The sequence below is a fragment of the Athene noctua genome, chromosome 20 (genome assembly GCF_965140245.1).
Source record: "Athene noctua chromosome 20, bAthNoc1.hap1.1, whole genome shotgun sequence".
NCBI lineage: Eukaryota > Metazoa > Chordata > Aves > Strigiformes > Strigidae > Athene > Athene noctua.
Window position 1 is genome coordinate 4,504,597 of NC_134056.1, and position 17,183 is coordinate 4,521,779.

Below are 17,183 nucleotides of genomic sequence, written 5' to 3' on the forward strand. Positions count from 1 at the left end.
AGTGAAGTGACCCAACGCCTGGAAGGAATCTCTACCGAAAAGCACAATCGGGCTCAGCAATCCTCCCTTTTGCAAGAGAGACTCCTCCGTCTCAGGGTGTTTTTTCCACGTTAACTTGCTACATCTGTGCAGCTGAGTGATTATTTTTGCACTTTGGATCATTTTGGAGTGATGCACAGTCCTGTCTGTATGAAACGTGCTGCTGCAAGGGCCCAGCCTGCCGTCCCCACGAGCCTTGGGCAGGTGAGGAGGGACAACCCTGGTGGGCTCAGCACCACCAAGTCAGCCCCCAGGAGAGAGGAGTTTACCAAAGGTTTCTTTCTTTGAGCGTTGTGCCGTGCGATAAAAAGCTCAGGATAAACGTTGAGCTGGTTCTAACAAGACATTTTAGGGGCTGGTAAAAGTGCTTTTTTTGGAGAATGTCAAAATGCTTCGTTTCAACTTTAATGACTTAAATGGAGCGGTTTGGCGTGCCCCAGTTGAGATTTTGGGTGGATTCCTGTTCTATAAAGCATTCAAAATATAAACATTTTTGTGACAGAGATGCGGATTTGGGAAGTGGAAGGAACCAGGCTTTGTCCCTGTTGTCCCCACGATGCTCTAAAGAGCGAGGACCTTCATCCCAGCAAGGAGGTCCCTCCTGGTGCGGAGGAGCCGCGGCAGCCGGGGACAAAAGGCAGCACCGGGGCTGGGAGTGGATCAATAGCAGTGCCACGAGGGCCATTTATGTGTGCTGCAGAAACAAGCTGTCTGCGTGCAAGCGCGAGGTGGCCGCGGGGTGCTGGTGTACATAAAGGATGTTCATGCCTTGATGAACCCATTGTGCTTTCACCTTTGGGGTATCATGGAGATTATGCTGGGCTGCATGCAGCTCCCCAGCGCTGGGTCAGCTATCCAGCAGATCAAGGCAGATAATTGCTTGGAAACAGCTATTTAAAAAAAAAAAAAAAAAAAAAAAAAAAAAGCAAAACCCAAAAAACAAAAGAACAATTGGTGTTGGAAAGGGGAGCGGAAACTAAAAGGGTATCAGGGGAGCTAGAAAGTTCTCAAATTCCCTGTTTTCAGCCCGCTGGCCCCTCGGTTTGCTTTACCACCGGCCAGATGGCAGCCTGCAGAGAGCCCGGGCAGATGGCGAGGGCTGGCCAGTTTGCAAGTGGTGCCGGATCAATACTGGGAGGAGCAGTAAAGGGACATTTGTCCTCTGCTGCCTGATTTATTTCAGCACGCCCTAATGCCAGACCCTTGAGCAGAAGCCAGTTTTGGGGGAGTTTGCCCAGGAAATGAGTGAGGCTTTGCAACAGCAGCACACAGGTGGGTTTGCTGGAGCCTGCCCCCAAAAATCAAAGCGACTCTTATCCTGATGGAGCTCCCGTGAGTCTGCAGGGATCTGAGCTGCCGCCTCCCGCACGGGTACGGCTGCTGGGCTCTGACAGCAGGAGGCAAATATCCACCTTACTGCTGAGCATCTTCCCCTCTGACAATTTTTCCATCTCTCCTGATGGCTGTTTCAGCTGCCCCAAACCGTTCTGGTACTTCTGAAGTTATACTTAACATTTAACCTAAATTTTATCTGCTGCCGCTTAAGCTCTCTCCGGTTATTTTGCCTCATTAAATTTACAAGAGCAATCAATCCTGGTCCTTTATCATGAGCCTTTCCCATTTCATGGCACTGTCCCTCTGTGCTGGCCCGAAGCCCAGCAGGCTGGAGTGGATTACACCTAGGGTGGGGTTTGGGTTGTTTGGTAGCTATTTGAAGAATTCAGAGTCAGGCAGAAGTGCTGCGAATGATTTGACACGAAACATCTCATTTGCATAACTTTTTTTTTTTTTTTTTTTTTCCCTTTAAAAGTGAATTGCTTTGAGGGGAGAAGTTGTAGTGTTGCAAAAAGGACAGGGTGTTTTAAGCAAAGCAGCTTTCCTCCAAACCCTGCACTGGAGGCAGTGTGTGCCTCTGGGAGGCTTTGTCCTGCAGGTGGGTGTCCCTTGCTCTTTCGAGCTGCACCTCCCTGAGGATTTATCCCCAACAAAACTATTGTGGATAGTGGTGTATTTCCAAACCTTTCATCGTAGAGAAGGGGAGTTGCAGAAGACCTGACCTCAGTTTCTCAAGCGAAGCAACTCGTTTGGGCCCAGACTCTGCCAACAACCTGTCTCCTGCCAAGAGCTTCTTGCTGAAGTTTCTCCTGCTTTCACTGTCGCCAGCATTGCCTCCTTGTATCTTCCAAAATAGTGATGTGATCAGCAGAATTTCTCAAGCGCATTAAAAAAAAGTAATGAAAAGAGGAGCCAAGGTGAGATGATAAGTTAGCTGCCACTTATTATTTTTGCTGTGTTGGAAAAACCATGCACGCCAGCCAGTTAAATAAATGGCTCTGTGGTACAAGGCACTCAAGCCATAGCACTTGTAAATGTGTCTTTTCTTCTTTGTCACCAGTAAAGATTTTTGTGTGTCCAGCTTGTACCATCTCTCAGATCTTGTTAGTTGCTAGAACCGTGTGAGGCTCATTCTTGGGATTATAATGTTCTGCTTTGAAGGGGGGACGTAAGCCCTGAGTAGAATAAATGGCAAAAGGCTTCTCTTGCTATTTCTAGATATATTTTCAGTCCAAGTACAATCTGGCTAATTAAAACCCTGCAAGATCGCGAGTTCAACGGCTGCACATCTTGCACTCCTTCACCCTGAAACCTAAGCCTGCCAGATGTGCTTGCAAATATAGGACTCTGCTTGTCCCCGTCTGATGGAGACCGTGAATGAGGGGGTTGGTCAAACGGACTGTCTATTTATAGCTGTAAGTGCAGAGTAACAGTGAGAAAGTGGATGATTACTTGGGGCAAACTGGAGCCTCGCAGCTGCTGGGCAGCTGTCTCAGGGACCCTGCAAATGCACTTTCAGCCTGGACCTGGAGGTGGCTCTGAGGTCTTCTGCCTCTTAACCTCAGCCACAGGGTTGGAAATTCAGATTTGTCTTTTGGTGTCTTATTTTAGCTCCTTTTCCCTCCTCCTTCTCCTCCTTTTTCTTTTGCTCTTCCTGGTGGTTCTGGCTCTTTCATCAGCAGAACGAAAGCAGGGCTGTGGTTTGGGCAGGGTTTTGGCATGGTGGGCTTGCCTCAAGGGCCTCGCTTGGGCTCATCCTTGATACAAACTCGTCAACTTCCTAGAGCCCCTGAGCAGTTTTTGTGGATGAAGAGGTCCTTCAGTGGCCCTCGAGACCCTCAGCTTCCCCGCTTACCCTCCTGATCCGCGGTGTCATTGCAAATGTGATGTGCAGCTTTCCTTTAGCCTAGTGGACCTGCTGCAGAGTGTTTACTGGGGCATCATGGGCTGTCTGCGCTCATCCCTGGTGTGGGCAGCCCAGTCTGGAGCTCACCTTTTCCCAAAGCCCAAATGCAGACTCTGCCCTCTGTTTTGGCCCAGTGCTGAGCTCTGGCTGGTTCCCAGTGGTGGGAACAGTGGGACCGGTGCCTTCACCCAGGGCAGTGAGGTTCTTCCTCAAACTCGACTTTGGCATCCTATTTGGGGAGATGGCATCTGGAGGTGCCAGGGGTCATGGAGGGACCCTGTCCTTTCCCAGCTCGCTCCTTCCATGTCCCTCTTTGTCCCTTACTCCGAGGCAGTAGCCTGGCATCGGTACCTCTGTTAAGGGAGCTGCTCCTTGGCATGGCTGCTGCCTGCTTGGGAGGGCATTTGTACAGAGTGGGCATTGCCAGGGAGGAAGAGCTCAGCCAAAAGCATTGTTGTTGCTTGAAATTGCCTTAGATATGAAAAGCTTTATTCTTTTTGCTTTGAATGAGCTTTCCTGGCTAGGCAAGATGCTGCCAGCCCAAAGCTGGTTACATCCATCCTAATAACAGTTATTGCAAATGCTGGCGTTAACTCTGAAGGGCAGATCAAATCCCTTTCCTAAACCCAGAGCTCTCAATGGATCTCCTAATCCAGGCAGTAGGTCGTAGGCTCCGATACCCACGGGTACTTGGCAGACTCTGCTGCTTTTATTGAAGGAGTAAATTGCTTTTCTTTGTGAAGGTGGTGGTGAGGATCTGCCCTTCCTCGCTCAAGTTGTTCAGTCTATACGTGACATGCTTGGGATGATGAATTTATTGCCTCCCACAGCAGGGGACTGTGCAAAACACAGAAAATACCTGCCCTGCTTTCCCTCCCCTTACGGCGTTTAAAATTTAGTGTGTTCTTAGGTTGCCACCGGCTAAACTCATCCTGATACCTGTTCTTTTTTGATGACAGGGAGGGTGCATGTTTTCAACTCTTGACAGACAAAATGTGGAGACCGATGAAAATCAATGTGTGCAAAGCAGCAACATCAACAGCCCTACACGCGCTGGCAAAGCTCGGCTGCTCACAGACTGCTGTGGGAGAGGCTGATCTGCACATTTTACTGCTCTCCATAAAACTGGCAGCCTCTGGTGTTTCTCAGAGATGTACTAAGAATGTGTTCTAATAAATAAGGGTCCGCTGGACAAAGGTATAGTTGCTTTAATACCACCATGGCAGTGGGGTCTGAGCATCTCTGGTGCCTCTCCCCTAAGCTCTGAAATGGAGGTGTCTTTCTAGATGGCCCCAGGACAAGGGAGTTGTCCCTATTTTTTGCCTGAGGCCAGAAGTCAGAGATGGGAAGGGCTTGTACTTTAGATGAGCAGGGAGGAGCAGGGCAGTGGGGACTCAGCTCTTTGTTAGAGCAATGAGAGTGTCGAGGGGCAGGATGTGGCCCCCCATGATGGGTGCAGTGTTCATGTCAGATGTTTTTTGGCAGCTCTATGGACAAATTTTCAGTGTTGTCCCTTGGTAGATGCTTCTGCACCTTTCCTGGTGGCCCAGAGGAGCTCCAGGTAGGGCCAGACCGGGCCAAATCCATGGGGCACCCATCCTTCTCCAGACTCAGTCCAGGCAGCCTGTGATTTAGCAAAACCCCTTCAGCATCCCGTGCTGCCACCTGAGTTTCTCACAGTGATGTGCTGGTGTGTGCTCAACTGTGGTCGAGAGCTTGTGGCTCCTTGGTGGGGGAGAAGAGGAGGGCTTGTCCAGGCAAGGTCCCCCATGCCGCAGCAGGTTGGGGAAAGACAGTGATGGAATCTGAGTCTTGGACGTGGTGCCCAGTTGTGTTTGTGTGCAGGAGAGCAGCTCCAGACGATGCTCAGGATGCAGAGCTCCCCAGGGACACCTCAGATGCTGTCTTCTCCTTCTGCCCGTAGCCCAGACCAGTTGCTGAGCGCTCTCGCAGCCGGTGATGAGCAGCCGATCCGACAGAGCAGGCTCAGCTCCGGCAGCAGCATCACCACGACACTCGCCACCATCGTATCGGATCCAGTCGGGCTCAGGCTCACAACATTAACCTAACCATACGTTTCCTAACGACCCTCGAGTCAGGGAAGTGATGTATGGAGAGACAGCCAGCAGTCCGAGAGGTGTGGGTGGGAAGGGAAGATTCATCAGGAACCGAGAGTTACTTGCTGTGGATAAGGAGCAGAGCTGAGAATATAAATATTGGTACAGATAATAACGGTGACGGCAACACTTGGGAAGGGGAAGATGGATCACCAGCTATTAGTGGGCATTATTACAGCAGCTGCAATGCATCACTCTAGAAGAATGGGATGGATACATCATGCCAGTGTATTTATTTAAAATCCCCCAACTTTTATTAAATAAATCTGTTTTTAAAAATAGATTTAACTGTATTTAGAAAAGAAATAAAGCCCGGTTTTGCAAACGGATGTTCTCTGGTGCTCCACGCTGTATAATATAGAGATGTCAAGCATTGCAGTTTGAGCACAGTTTTACACCTAAATATATCGGTGTGTAATTAATACCCATGTTGAAAGAGAGCTCGTAAAATATGCGAATGCTGTTTGATATTCCAGCGTTTCACACTGTCCTGATCCCACGGGCTTGACTTCAGTGGGAGCCGTTAGCAATCAGCACCTGTAGATCTAAGCGCTAAAATTATTATTGTTAATTGGTATTCATTATGGGTTGAATTTTCAAAAGTGTTCTAAGACTTAGAAGCCCCTTGGGGGGGTTTGTAAAGGCTCAGATGACAATTAAGTACCTAACACCATCACCTTTAAATACAAGTTGGGCACTGTGTTTTGGTGATGCCTCTAAAGCTTGTGCTTGCAGCGGCATCTCCTAAGTGATGTGGCCGGTTCTGAAAATATGACTTTTATGCTGCTTAATTTCTCTGATGTAAATATTGTTTTCATATGTAAATAGTCCCAATGCTTAGCATCACTGAGCTGATTAAAAATCACTCAGTTGCCCATCAGGGCAGGGATTGTGTTTTGTGGGAGTTGGTGCATCACCCACAGAAACTGGATCCAGAGATGTGGTGCCCGTGGCCGGAGGGTGAGCGGGGCCATGACCGGAGGCAGGTGGCTCGTCCGGGCATTACTGTGGGTCCCTCCACAGCCTGGGGGGGTCAGCTCAGTCCCATCGTGCTTCCTCCTTGGGAAGGAGGAATTGGCCTCCTTGGGAAGCATCCTGGCAGGGCTGGGATGCTTCTAGCTACTACATGGAGCCATCAAATGATTATTTAGCATCTTTTCACTGCTTTGAATGGACGTGGGCTCCTATGGCAGTTTGCAGCCCTAATGGGGGGAAGGGAGATGGTTTCTTTGGTGTGAAGGAAGCCTTTTTGTGAGAAAAAGCACAACCAGACCAAGAGAAAAAGTAAAAGAAGACCAAGAGTAAGTGCAGTGCTTTAAACATACGAAAATTCAACCCATTAAAATATATTCTCTAAGTGTATAATTTGATTAAAGTCACTGGCACAAGAGCTGCTCCTTGTCCCAAAGAGGAGAGGCAGGAGATGGACAGGAGGCTGTGGGCATCTTTGGAGGCAGGTGAAGCTGGACCTGGTTGTATGTGGTGGCTCAGATGGTCCCGCTGGGACACTTGGCTGTCAGGTCTGTCTCGGCCGGGCCGATTAGCGCCGAGCAAAAACTCTGCAGGGGCAGAGCTGGCAGACCGAGGTGGATGGGGCATCACAGGCATGTCTGGCATGAGGCTCGGAGTGGCTTCTTGGCTGCCATCCCCACTCGTGTCGAGCAGCGTTTCGCCTTTCCCAGCCTCCAGCGAGAGGAGAGAGATGTGCAGCGGGTACTGATCTGGGAAAACCAGAGACTCCTAATGCGAACAGAGAATGTGGGCTGAGCACGTCAGTACTGTGTGCCAGGAGGATTTTCTTATTGTCCCAATTATCCTCCATCCTTGGTGCGAGAGCAGTTGTTAGTTTGCCTGGTGGAGTGACGGTGAACATCCCCTCTTTATTATTTCTAAATCGCTTTCCTTCTCGTTCCAGCGAACATGATCTGGGGGAGGATATTTATGACTGCGTCCCCTGTGAAGATGAAGGCGATGATATCTATGAAGATATCATCAGAGTGGAAGTTCAGCAGCCCATGGTAACAATTTATATGCATTTTTAAAGCTACACCTTGACATCAGAGGGGAAGGGAGAGGATTCAATTAAATAAATAAACATCCACCAATGACAGATGATGCTACAGGAAAGTGAATTGCTTTGCATTGCTCCTCAAAATTGAGTTGCCTCACAAGTGGTAAAATAAGCTGAGCTGGGATGGTGCTGGTTTTGGAGGGGGTTCTCCAAGGAGTTTCCCAGCTCATCCTGTTGTCTGAAGGAGTTTGGGGAAGAAGAAGGAAAAAGGACAGCTAATAGGCCCTAAATGATAAGCTAAAAATAGGAATTTGCTGCTGAGCCAAGGCGACGTGTGTCACTTCATCCCTTTCTGGGGAGTGGGGAGCGTGGCAGCTCTGCCTGCTCCACCAGCCAGATGTGCTGTGCCTGCCACGGGTATTTTTAGATCGGGGTGAGCACTGACAAATCTGTGAGTGAAGGATCCAGTGCTTGTCTGTGCCCGTTCCTGCTCCTGCCTGGGTGTCTCAGAGCAGGTAGATGTTTACAGCGGTGCTTTCTGGGGCAGCAGGGACCTGGGTGGCTTTAGGGACAAGAAGCTGACCCCAGTCATCATCTCTAAAAGCCTTTCAGTGGTGAGGAAACTGGGTGTGCAGCATGCACAGCCTCCTGGAGGGACTTGCACTAGCTCTGGTGCACGTATCGTGCTCTGTGGATGAACCAGGGAAGTGCTGGTGGCCCTTGCCTTTCCCTAGAGGTGCTCACAGCCACCCCCGCTACCTGTGACCCCAATTTTGTGGAGGAGACAGGCTGCCCTGGCTTCTGCTGATGCAGAGCTGGAAGAGACCTTTCCACCAGAGCGTGACCTTCCAAACTTTCTCCCACCGTCTGATATTTGCCACCCCCAGGCTTTGTGCAGACTCTAATTACTGTCTCCTGGCTGCAAATAGTGCTGACAACAGTACATACCCCTCCCCTTAGCAAAGCTGTATTGATGGACACATTCACTGATCAATTAAATCCCCAGAGCAGGGTGCGTGGGGCTGGGAGGCTGGGAAGGCAGAGCTTCACCTCATGGAGGCCGCCAGACGAGCCCACGTGGTGATTTCTCACCCATCCCAAGCCTGGCTTCAAGTGGTACCAAGACCAAGTGGAGGTTGAGGCATTTCATCCCTTCACGCCCTGTCTTCAGCCTGAGGAGCTCCCTGCGTGCCCAAAACCTTCCTGGACCAAAGAGTTGGGTGCAAAATATTCCCAGTGATCCTGCCAAAGCGCTTGGAGCTCTTTTACAGATACTGGTGGCAGTGCTGAAGTCAGCACAGCTCGTGGGTCACCAGTGTGTTTACCACGTTGCCATCAGCTGTAGAAGCCTTTTGACCCAAGAACTGCCACTTGGGAAAGTTTTGGTAGGAATTTCTTGCAAAAATGGGGGAAAGCTCCCACCATGTCAGTGTCCAGCAGGTGGGTAGTGCAGGATTAGGGGCAGTGGAATTGGCAGTTTGTCATTATTCCCTCCACAGTGTTTTATGTTTTCTTGGACAACGCTGGGCAGTGATGGAGTTGATGGCTCTGACTCCCTTTCCTCCCCTTCCTTGAGAAAAATTTTTAATACAAGCACCCACATACCTGTCTAAATACTAGAATTATTTTTTTTTTTAAGATTTGTTGCAATGGCAAGTGTGTGACGCTAATTGGTTTCTTGTATTTCTGCATGCTTCAGATTAGATATATGCAGGTAAGACACATTGATTAAAATCTTGGTTTCCATCCAGCTGATAGGTCTGAGCTGTGAGTTACAAGGGGGTGTACAGAGGGTATCTATTCCTGTGCATGTTCATTAAAACCCAAACACTGAATCACCTCCCAAGTTCAGAGACTGCACCGACAAGTGTGGCACCTCTCGATGCGTGTTTTCAGCCCCACTTTACAGATGTAAAAGCCAGAGAAGTGATTCCAGGAGTTGGGGCTTTAAGAAAACCATGTATTATCAGATTTAACCTAAAATTATGAGAATTGGCAGCCTTGGCAGGGGATCTGTATAAGTCTAACATACTATTTATGACCCACTTAGGCTCTGTTGCGAGTTTCATCTTAAGCAAAAAAAAAAAAAAAAGGGGGGGGGGAACCAGCATTTATCTCTTTATCTGATAGTCTTTGGTGATGTGGCTATAATAAATGCAAAAAACTTAATGCTTGCCATGTCGAAACATATTGAATAGTACAGCCAGGGTTCCTTCGTAATTTTTTTGGATAAAAATGGTTTTCTTTAACATAAACCAGTAACAGTACTCCCCGGACTTTCCAAACTGGTGCTTGTTCTGAGTTTGCCGTCACCAAAGGCTGAACTGGAGCTCTGCTCCACATGAGCAGGTTGCTGGACCACTCTTAAGAGTATCTGACCATGCGTTATTTTTCCTTTTTCTAGAAAATGGGAATGACGGAAGATGACAAAAGAAATTGCTGTTTGCTAGAAATCCAAGAAACTGAGGCCAAATACTACAAAACACTTGAAGATATAGAAAAGGTAGGAACTGAACTATCTTTTCTCTACCATCGCCTTCCACATCATCACTTGATCTTGCATTGATCTACCTGTATTAGTTCTCGCTGTGAGAGCTGGCAGATGTGATGAGACAGGATTGATGCATTCACATGTAAAATTGGAGAGAAGGGGGATCCAGAAAACCCATACTGACAAGCACAAATGTGCAGCCTGTAACTGTAGGAGCCAAACAGCATATTTCTTCTGATTGCTGCATGTTGAAAATAGGCTGAAAACCATCTTGCTGTGTTCCTTCTACCCCGGGGTAAGAGACTCCTGGTCCTCGCTCAGCCAGGCTGGTCTCGCCAATAAGAGCTGTGTTTGCAGATATCTTATCACTTTGATTGCTATAGAATAATTTCTTTATTCTGAGTGTTTTTCAAAAGTGCTGAAGCTGTGCTGACTTCCCATTGAAACTGATTGGATTAAAAGTAATATTTTGCTGCTTAAATTAATGGGGTTTAATTGGTTTTGATAAATTATTGTGCCTTTCTTTTAAATAAAAATCAAAACGAACACCTCAGCAAGATCGAGGAGTTGTGGACACGGCTGGAGCCTGGACGTGGTTTCTGCTCCGAGGAAAGCAGCAGGAATGAAGAACAATACTGAAAATGAAGCTGCCATTTCTAATCTTCCTAACGCTTTTGTTTCCTCCCCTTTTGCAATTATTTGCCTCTCTCTGCTGAAAGTTCCTGCAAAGGAGCTGTGAGTGAAACCGGCACAATGGAATAACATTTCCTATTTTCAATGAAAATGTCCCAACATACATGTCATTTATGTAAATAACCCTCGTTCCTTGGAAACAGCCACAGCACTTCTGGTTCAGTCTAAAGGAAGAGTTAAATTACTGCTTTGATATCTATTAAAAAAGCTTGTGAAGGCTTAGTGGGTTCTGGCGGTGTTATGGGTAGAGGTTCCTGTCTTCGATGCATTGCATCAGGGTTTTGGTTTTTTTTTTTTTGTAGTTACAAGTCATGTAGACGTTTCTATTAATATGTATTTGTTCAGAAAGGCACTTCCAGTGTAATCGCATCATCGGCACTTTTTCAAGGGCAAAAATTCTAGTGAGATAATCAAAGAGCTGAAAAGATGCTTCCAAGCTCTTCCCCACTGCAGCGAGGTGAGGAAGCTGTGGGCATTTAAATCCCCCTCCTATGGATTTAGCAGGAGAAGGGGGTGCACCCACCCACAAGTGGAGGTCTTGCACCATCCCACATCTGGAAGTGCCAGGGGGCCAAGGGGAGCTGGGGGGAAGATGTGCCCACAGGGTCTCCTGGCTCCCACTTGGGTCCCTGGCACAGCCCGGTCTTGACAAACATGTTGTCATTTGTCTGCCCTTGCAAATGCTTCAATTCATTAAAACCTGGCTTCTCCCCGCCCAGGTAAATGCAACTATTAAAGTTGAATTTATGAACTATTTAACTATGAAGCAGGGAAAAATACCTCACTTACACAAAAAAAAAAAAAAAAAAACCAACCCAAAAACCAAAACACCAAAACCAACCTTCTTCTCTCCAGTATTTCAATCCCTTTTCTATTTACCTCTTGCAGAACTATATGAACCCACTGAGGCTGGTACTGACTCCCCAAGACATGGAAGCTATTTTTATCAATTTGGAGGTAATGGTGTAGACATTGTGGCTTAAATCTTTGTTCTTTTCACGGCAGCTCAGCTTTCTTCCTGCTTAAGAGAAGGCTTTCAGATTTCATGTTAGATTTGTGCATTCACCTGTAGAGGTTCAGTCCTTCGTGTGCTGCGGAGCTTGAACAGGTTTAGAAGATATTCTTTAACGCTCGGTTTTGTAGAGTCAGGGATTATGTGAACGCTAGGTAAGAAAACGATTTTATACAGAGGATGTTCCAGGGCTGGGGCTGTGTATTTTAGCTGTACTTGGAGATGGTTTGGCCACACTGTGATGAAGGGATTTATTTCTATGCTGGCTTGCACGGAGTCTGGGTTGGAGCCTGCCCATCTCCTCCCTCCAGACCTGCAAAAGGGACTTTAAACCACATGGAAATCCTGGGGCATTTATCCCTGTGCAACCTCTTGGCAGAATTACACCCTTACAGCCATTTAGGGCTTCATCTCACTAGACTGACTTATTTTGGAAACAGCTAAAAAAGAAGAAAGAAATAAGAGAAAATGACTGCTTGATTAAGTAGTGAATGTGCATTTCTTTAGCCTCTGTTTGCCCACTCAGTTTGGATGTGTTTAAAGTATTGATTGTTTCTTCGTTGTAGGACCTAATTAAAGTGCACTTCAATTTCCTGAGAGCCATCGACGTCTCTATGATGTCTGGAGGAAGCAGCTTGGCAAAAGTGTTTCTGGAATTCAAAGAGAGGTAAAGGAAACCTGGTCTTCCAAGCAGCTTCAGTTTTAACCAATATGGGTTAATATTTTCAGGGCCCATCTCCAAGCTTTGAACAGAAATACCTGTTGCAGCAGACCAGTTTTGTATCCTCTGGAGCTAAATGTTCTCGGGCAGCTGAAACATCAGTCGATGCCGACACTTAAGCAGCCAAATCCAGTCACAACCGTGTCAGGTCACCCAGGGGCAGAGGCTGGGGCATCTCCTCTCCGACCCACCTAGATAAATCGCTGTGGCTCTTGTGGATGTTTGTTCTTGCAAGCCCATATTTGCACCTGAATTTTGGTGGCCTCACAGCATCCCATACGAGTCTGAGTGTTTCTCAGGCTGACCATACAATGCCTTTACAGGGATGTATCAGAGGGGATGAAGACTGGAACTCCATGGCGACCTAGAATGGAGTAAAATCTCACCCTCTGTCAAGGGTTTAGTAGTCTCCTAGGGGCTTTGAAGGCCTGTGATGTGGTAGGATGAGTTCTTTGCAGGAGAGACTTTGCTCTGGTTAGAGATCAAAGTGATTGCTCGCTCTAAAAAGTCATGTATTTGACTTTGCTGTTGTCCCTCACCTATTGTGGGACGAATAAATGTAAAAGTTGCTTTTGCAAACCTAATAGATTCTGTGTTTTGGCAGCTGCAAGCAGGAGTACCCCAGAACACAAAGATAAGATTAATAAAAGCCTTTAATATCCTTAATACTAATCAAAGGCCTGATTCATTGTGGAATCGTGCCAGGGTGTTATTTCACTGTGATTAAACCAGTGTCTAGACACAGAAATGCCATTCAGAAGTCAATAACTCCAGAAATACCATCTGCATTAATAATACACCGTAAGGTCAAATATTCCATCATTCACAGTGCCTCTTGTTAGAAGGGGAATATTTTTTGTATTAAATGAAAAATAGTTTCCAAAGAAGAATACAAATACTTTAAAAATACTCATAAAACTCACTCGCTTAGGTGATTTTGATGTCCTAATTCCTGTCTCGGCTCTGTGCATGCCAGTGCCATCCCTGGGCATTGATCCATCCCCGAGCCACTGCTGCCTGTGCTCGGGACAGAGCTGTGCACATGAGGAGCAGGGAAGGGACACGGGAGGGGTCAGGGAGACGGCATTGCTCCCCAGGGAGATCCGCCTGGCTCATTTTTGGGCTAACAGCCTTTAAATAAATGTTTGCTTCTGTTAATTTGCTGGTGGGAGCTCAGCAAAGCCCTTGTAGCTGATGAGTTTCATGCAGGTGGGTGAAAAAAACGACCCAGTTCCTAATGGAGTTTGCAAGCAACTTTTTTAGGGACCTAAAAGCCTTCCTGAGAGGTGAGTGAAGGAATCAGACCAACGGCTGGCAAGGTGGTGATGGTAGATCTGAAGCTGTGTTCAGCCCGTGCGGGTCTCTGGGGCCTCAGTGTCAGGGGAAACTGCTGTTTACAGGGAGTTTTGGCTTGGAGAAGACCCCAAAAGTGGGCTCTCGGGCATGAAGAGTTTGGAATAACCTGATCTAAATAGGCAGGGTCCTTTCCTACATCAGGAAAGATGATGATACTGAATTTTGCAGCAGGGAAATGGGGGTGCAGGAGAAAATGAGCTTGCTTGGGGAGAGAGTGTTGCCCCACCAAGAAGGGAGTGTGGACTTTGAGAGTCGCTGCTTGGTCCCTGTATATAAGACCTTTCTCCATCAAATGTATCCCTGACAAATAGCTCTTGCTTCTCCACGTATCCTCAGAGATGTCCCGGCAAGATGATGTATTGCTTCTCCGCTTTGCAGGTTGGGTTTTTTTGGAGGGAAATAGTTTGTAAATCTCTGTCTCTGAAAGCCAGAGGTTTGAATTTATGCTTCTGAAGCCTCTTAGAGACTCTCCAGGTGCTGGCAAGGTAGATATTATTGTGCATGTTCAGAAGTTGTCAAGGGGAAAAGGCAGAAGAATAATCTGTATTGGCTGCTGCTTCGCTGGGGACTGCAGCTCCCATAAATCTCTCTATTCAGTTCCTCGCCAGGGTCTGAGAGTCCCACGTTTGTGGAGTGACACCGGGTCAGGTGCTCCCAGATTGTCTCCATCGAGAGACGAGGCCCCGAAATAACGGATGAGTTGCAGCGTGTGATGGAATATGTGTCTTATCAGCAGCAATACAGTTAACGGCAAGGAAGGGGGGCAAAACCCAGACCTGTCGTGCAAGATTTATGAGTAAAGTGGAGGGGAAAGGGGGAATCCACAGCAAAACTGCTCTGTTTGTGTCAGGTGTTTAAATTTATAGCCTGGGGTGTCCATACAGGACTTTGCTGTGTTTCCAAAGGCTGTGACAACCTTCTTCTTCCAAATACCCAGTCTCTTGATCTCTAGGTCCCTGTGACCCGTCCTGCAAGGAGCATCAAGATTTCTAAAATGCATTCTTGCGTTTTAAGGGGATTTGAAGCCTCTCATTCTCTGATGAGCTGCAAATTATCATCACTCACCTCTGTTCTGGGCATGTCTCAAGAATGAAGGGTTTCTGGCCTTCTTCCCTGGTGAAATATCCAGAAACCTTCAGAGAGAGGGGCATGCATCAGCCACAGTGGTGGCAATTGGTTTTTGGGCTGCGAGCAGTTGTGACTTGGGAAATGAAGGCTTTTTTGAGATGAATACATGGGCTTGAGCAAGCTGTGTTTGGAAATGCTCTCAGGAAATGGATTTTTGTTGTTGTTTGGTCTTGAAGCACATCCTTGCTCTGCTTTCAGAAGCCCTGGTGCTGCTATGGCTCAGCTGGAAACGTGGCACGTGGCCATCGGGGTGGCACGGCACGAATCGAGACATCAAGGGGTTATGGTGATGGTGTAGTCGTGAGAAAAAGCTGATTGACAGCCAAGGAGCCGTGGGGGTGGATTGCAGGGGTTCAGTGCTCAGCCCATCCTCGTGTTTTAGTTAATCCACAGACCCTTGCTGTGGTCGGAGCTGCTCCCTGGGAGAGGCGAGCGCCGGTGGTGACCAGCAGCTTGGGCAGGGATGGGGCCCCAACTCTTTGTTGTTTCTTTTTGTATTTGGATTGTCGTACCTGGGACGTGGGTACCTCTTAGAACTTAGAACTGCTTTGTAACCTGCTCTGGGAAAGGTCTTTCAGTGTGGAGCTGGGTTTCCCTTTATTGTCGTGGTGCTCCGAAAGCACAGCTCTTGGGAAGCAGTGGTTAAAGATACCACACCCAGGAGTGGAGGGGTGAGCCCTCCTACCCCTGAGAGGGGGCTCCTCTGGCCACTCCACCCTTCTGCTCGTCGTGAGCTGAATCGCCCCCACAGGCTCCAGCTCTGGAAATTTCAAAAGATTTAAATGTTAAAAAGCCACGCCGTAAAAGAGTGTTAATACTTTGCTAAGCAGTTATATGGGGGAATAGCTGTTTGCCTTGTCCTTTCACTGCGTATAAGTATATATATCTTTTATAACAGATTATAACTGCCAGCAAGTGTTTCTGATTAAATTTGTGATTTCCCCCTCTACAGGCTGCTGATTTATGGCAAATACTGCAGCCACATGGAGTATGCCCAGAACACCCTCAACCACCTCCTCGCCAACAGGGAGGATGTCAGGCAGAAGGTGGAGGTGAGTGGGGATGGGGCATCGGGGCTGAGAGCTGCCCAGCCCCCTTGTCCTGGGTTTTGGAAGGACTTGCTGGAGCTGAGAATGGTGTGTTGGGAATGTTTGAGCAAGAGAGTGGAGGGATGTGGGGGTGAGTCTGTGCTCTCAGAGAGGGAGCATAGCTGAGGGTTGTCTTGTCCTGATTCTCTGCTTGCCCCTTTCTCTCCCCCCCAGACACACTCTCTGTGCTTTCTTTCCCGAGTTTATCCAAGGTGAAACAAGCTGGGTGACTTTGAGTGGGCCTGGCTGTGGACAAATTCCTCTTTGAGTCAGGCAGGGAGACCCAAAGGCACTGAGCATCCCCAACCCAGGAGCCATGTGGCTTTCCAAGGTCACACACAGCATCAGGGACAGTCAGAGGCAAACCCAAGTCCCCAGGTGAATGCCTGCATTGCTCCCCTGTCCTTCTTCCCCGGTGAAAAAGCTTAGTGTAAATGGGGACAGATCTAGATACTCAGTAAATCAAAGGAACCCCAGAAGGGATGCACTGTTCGAGCTGCTGTTTTTACCCAGCTTTAATTCCTGCTTTAGTCTTGATGCTAATCTGAATTTGCTGGGCTGTCTGTACGTGCTGCCTTGTTCGGCAAAAACTGATTTTTCTCTGCAAAAGTAGAAACCCAATTCAGGTTAAAACCACATTTAATAATTTTTTAAAATGCGTTCTTTGGATCTTGCATTGAGTCCGTGGCTGTAGCATCCAGTTGCTGCCGTGCTTTTTTTCTTTTCTCTCCCTCCCTCATCACAACTCTGCTCATCTTCCCGGGGGGGCAGACAGGGGGTCTCAGCCAGCACAGCAGAGTCACATACACATACTAAATGGATCTGGGCGAAGGTACCAGTCACAAAACTTCCTGCGATCACATTAGCTCATCTTAATGACTTAATGCTTATCAGCAAAGCCACAGCAACTGTCTGCGTGCTTGCTCCCAGCCCCTCGCAAATAAAATGCATTAGTTCAAACCATCGAGGAGGTGAGTTAAGCTAATGCGTTTCGTTTGACATTTCCTGAGGTCTGAGAGCATTACTGTGCTCCCCTAATGAGCAGTATCTCATTAAGCTCGAGTAGCTCAGTTGCATGAGAATGCCTGTGTTTTAGGGTCCAGCCCCTGTGTTTTATTCCTCGATAACCTCCCCGGTGGGGGCCCTGGCATCGGCTGGGTGCTTGTAGGGACCACGAGTCATTTGTTATCAGAACTGGCTTTACAGAAGCAAAATGTAACAGCCACGGAACATTGGAGGCTTTTTCTGTGGGGGAGCTGTTGTTTTCCCCCAGCCACTTCTCTCCT

General features: G+C 47.8%; 1 protein-coding gene across 7 annotated transcripts in view; it reads left to right on the forward strand.

Annotated features, from left to right (window-relative positions):
* The window catches only part of VAV2 (vav guanine nucleotide exchange factor 2), a 149,573-nt gene that overhangs the window by 113,381 nt on the left and 19,009 nt on the right, over positions 1–17,183 (forward strand). For 6 of the 7 annotated variants that reach the window (XM_074924081.1, XM_074924084.1, XM_074924086.1 and 3 more), the window contains exons 5-9: positions 7,313–7,415; positions 9,813–9,911; positions 11,481–11,549; positions 12,171–12,271; positions 15,762–15,861. In XM_074924081.1, coding sequence (XP_074780182.1) covers positions 7,313–7,415; positions 9,813–9,911; positions 11,481–11,549; positions 12,171–12,271; positions 15,762–15,861 — 472 coding nt within the window. Of the gene's footprint in view, positions 1–7,312; positions 7,416–9,107; positions 9,123–9,812; positions 9,912–11,480; positions 11,550–12,170; positions 12,272–15,761; positions 15,862–17,183 lie in introns of all 7 variants that reach the window. The other variant, XM_074924082.1, reaches the window with a different exon arrangement.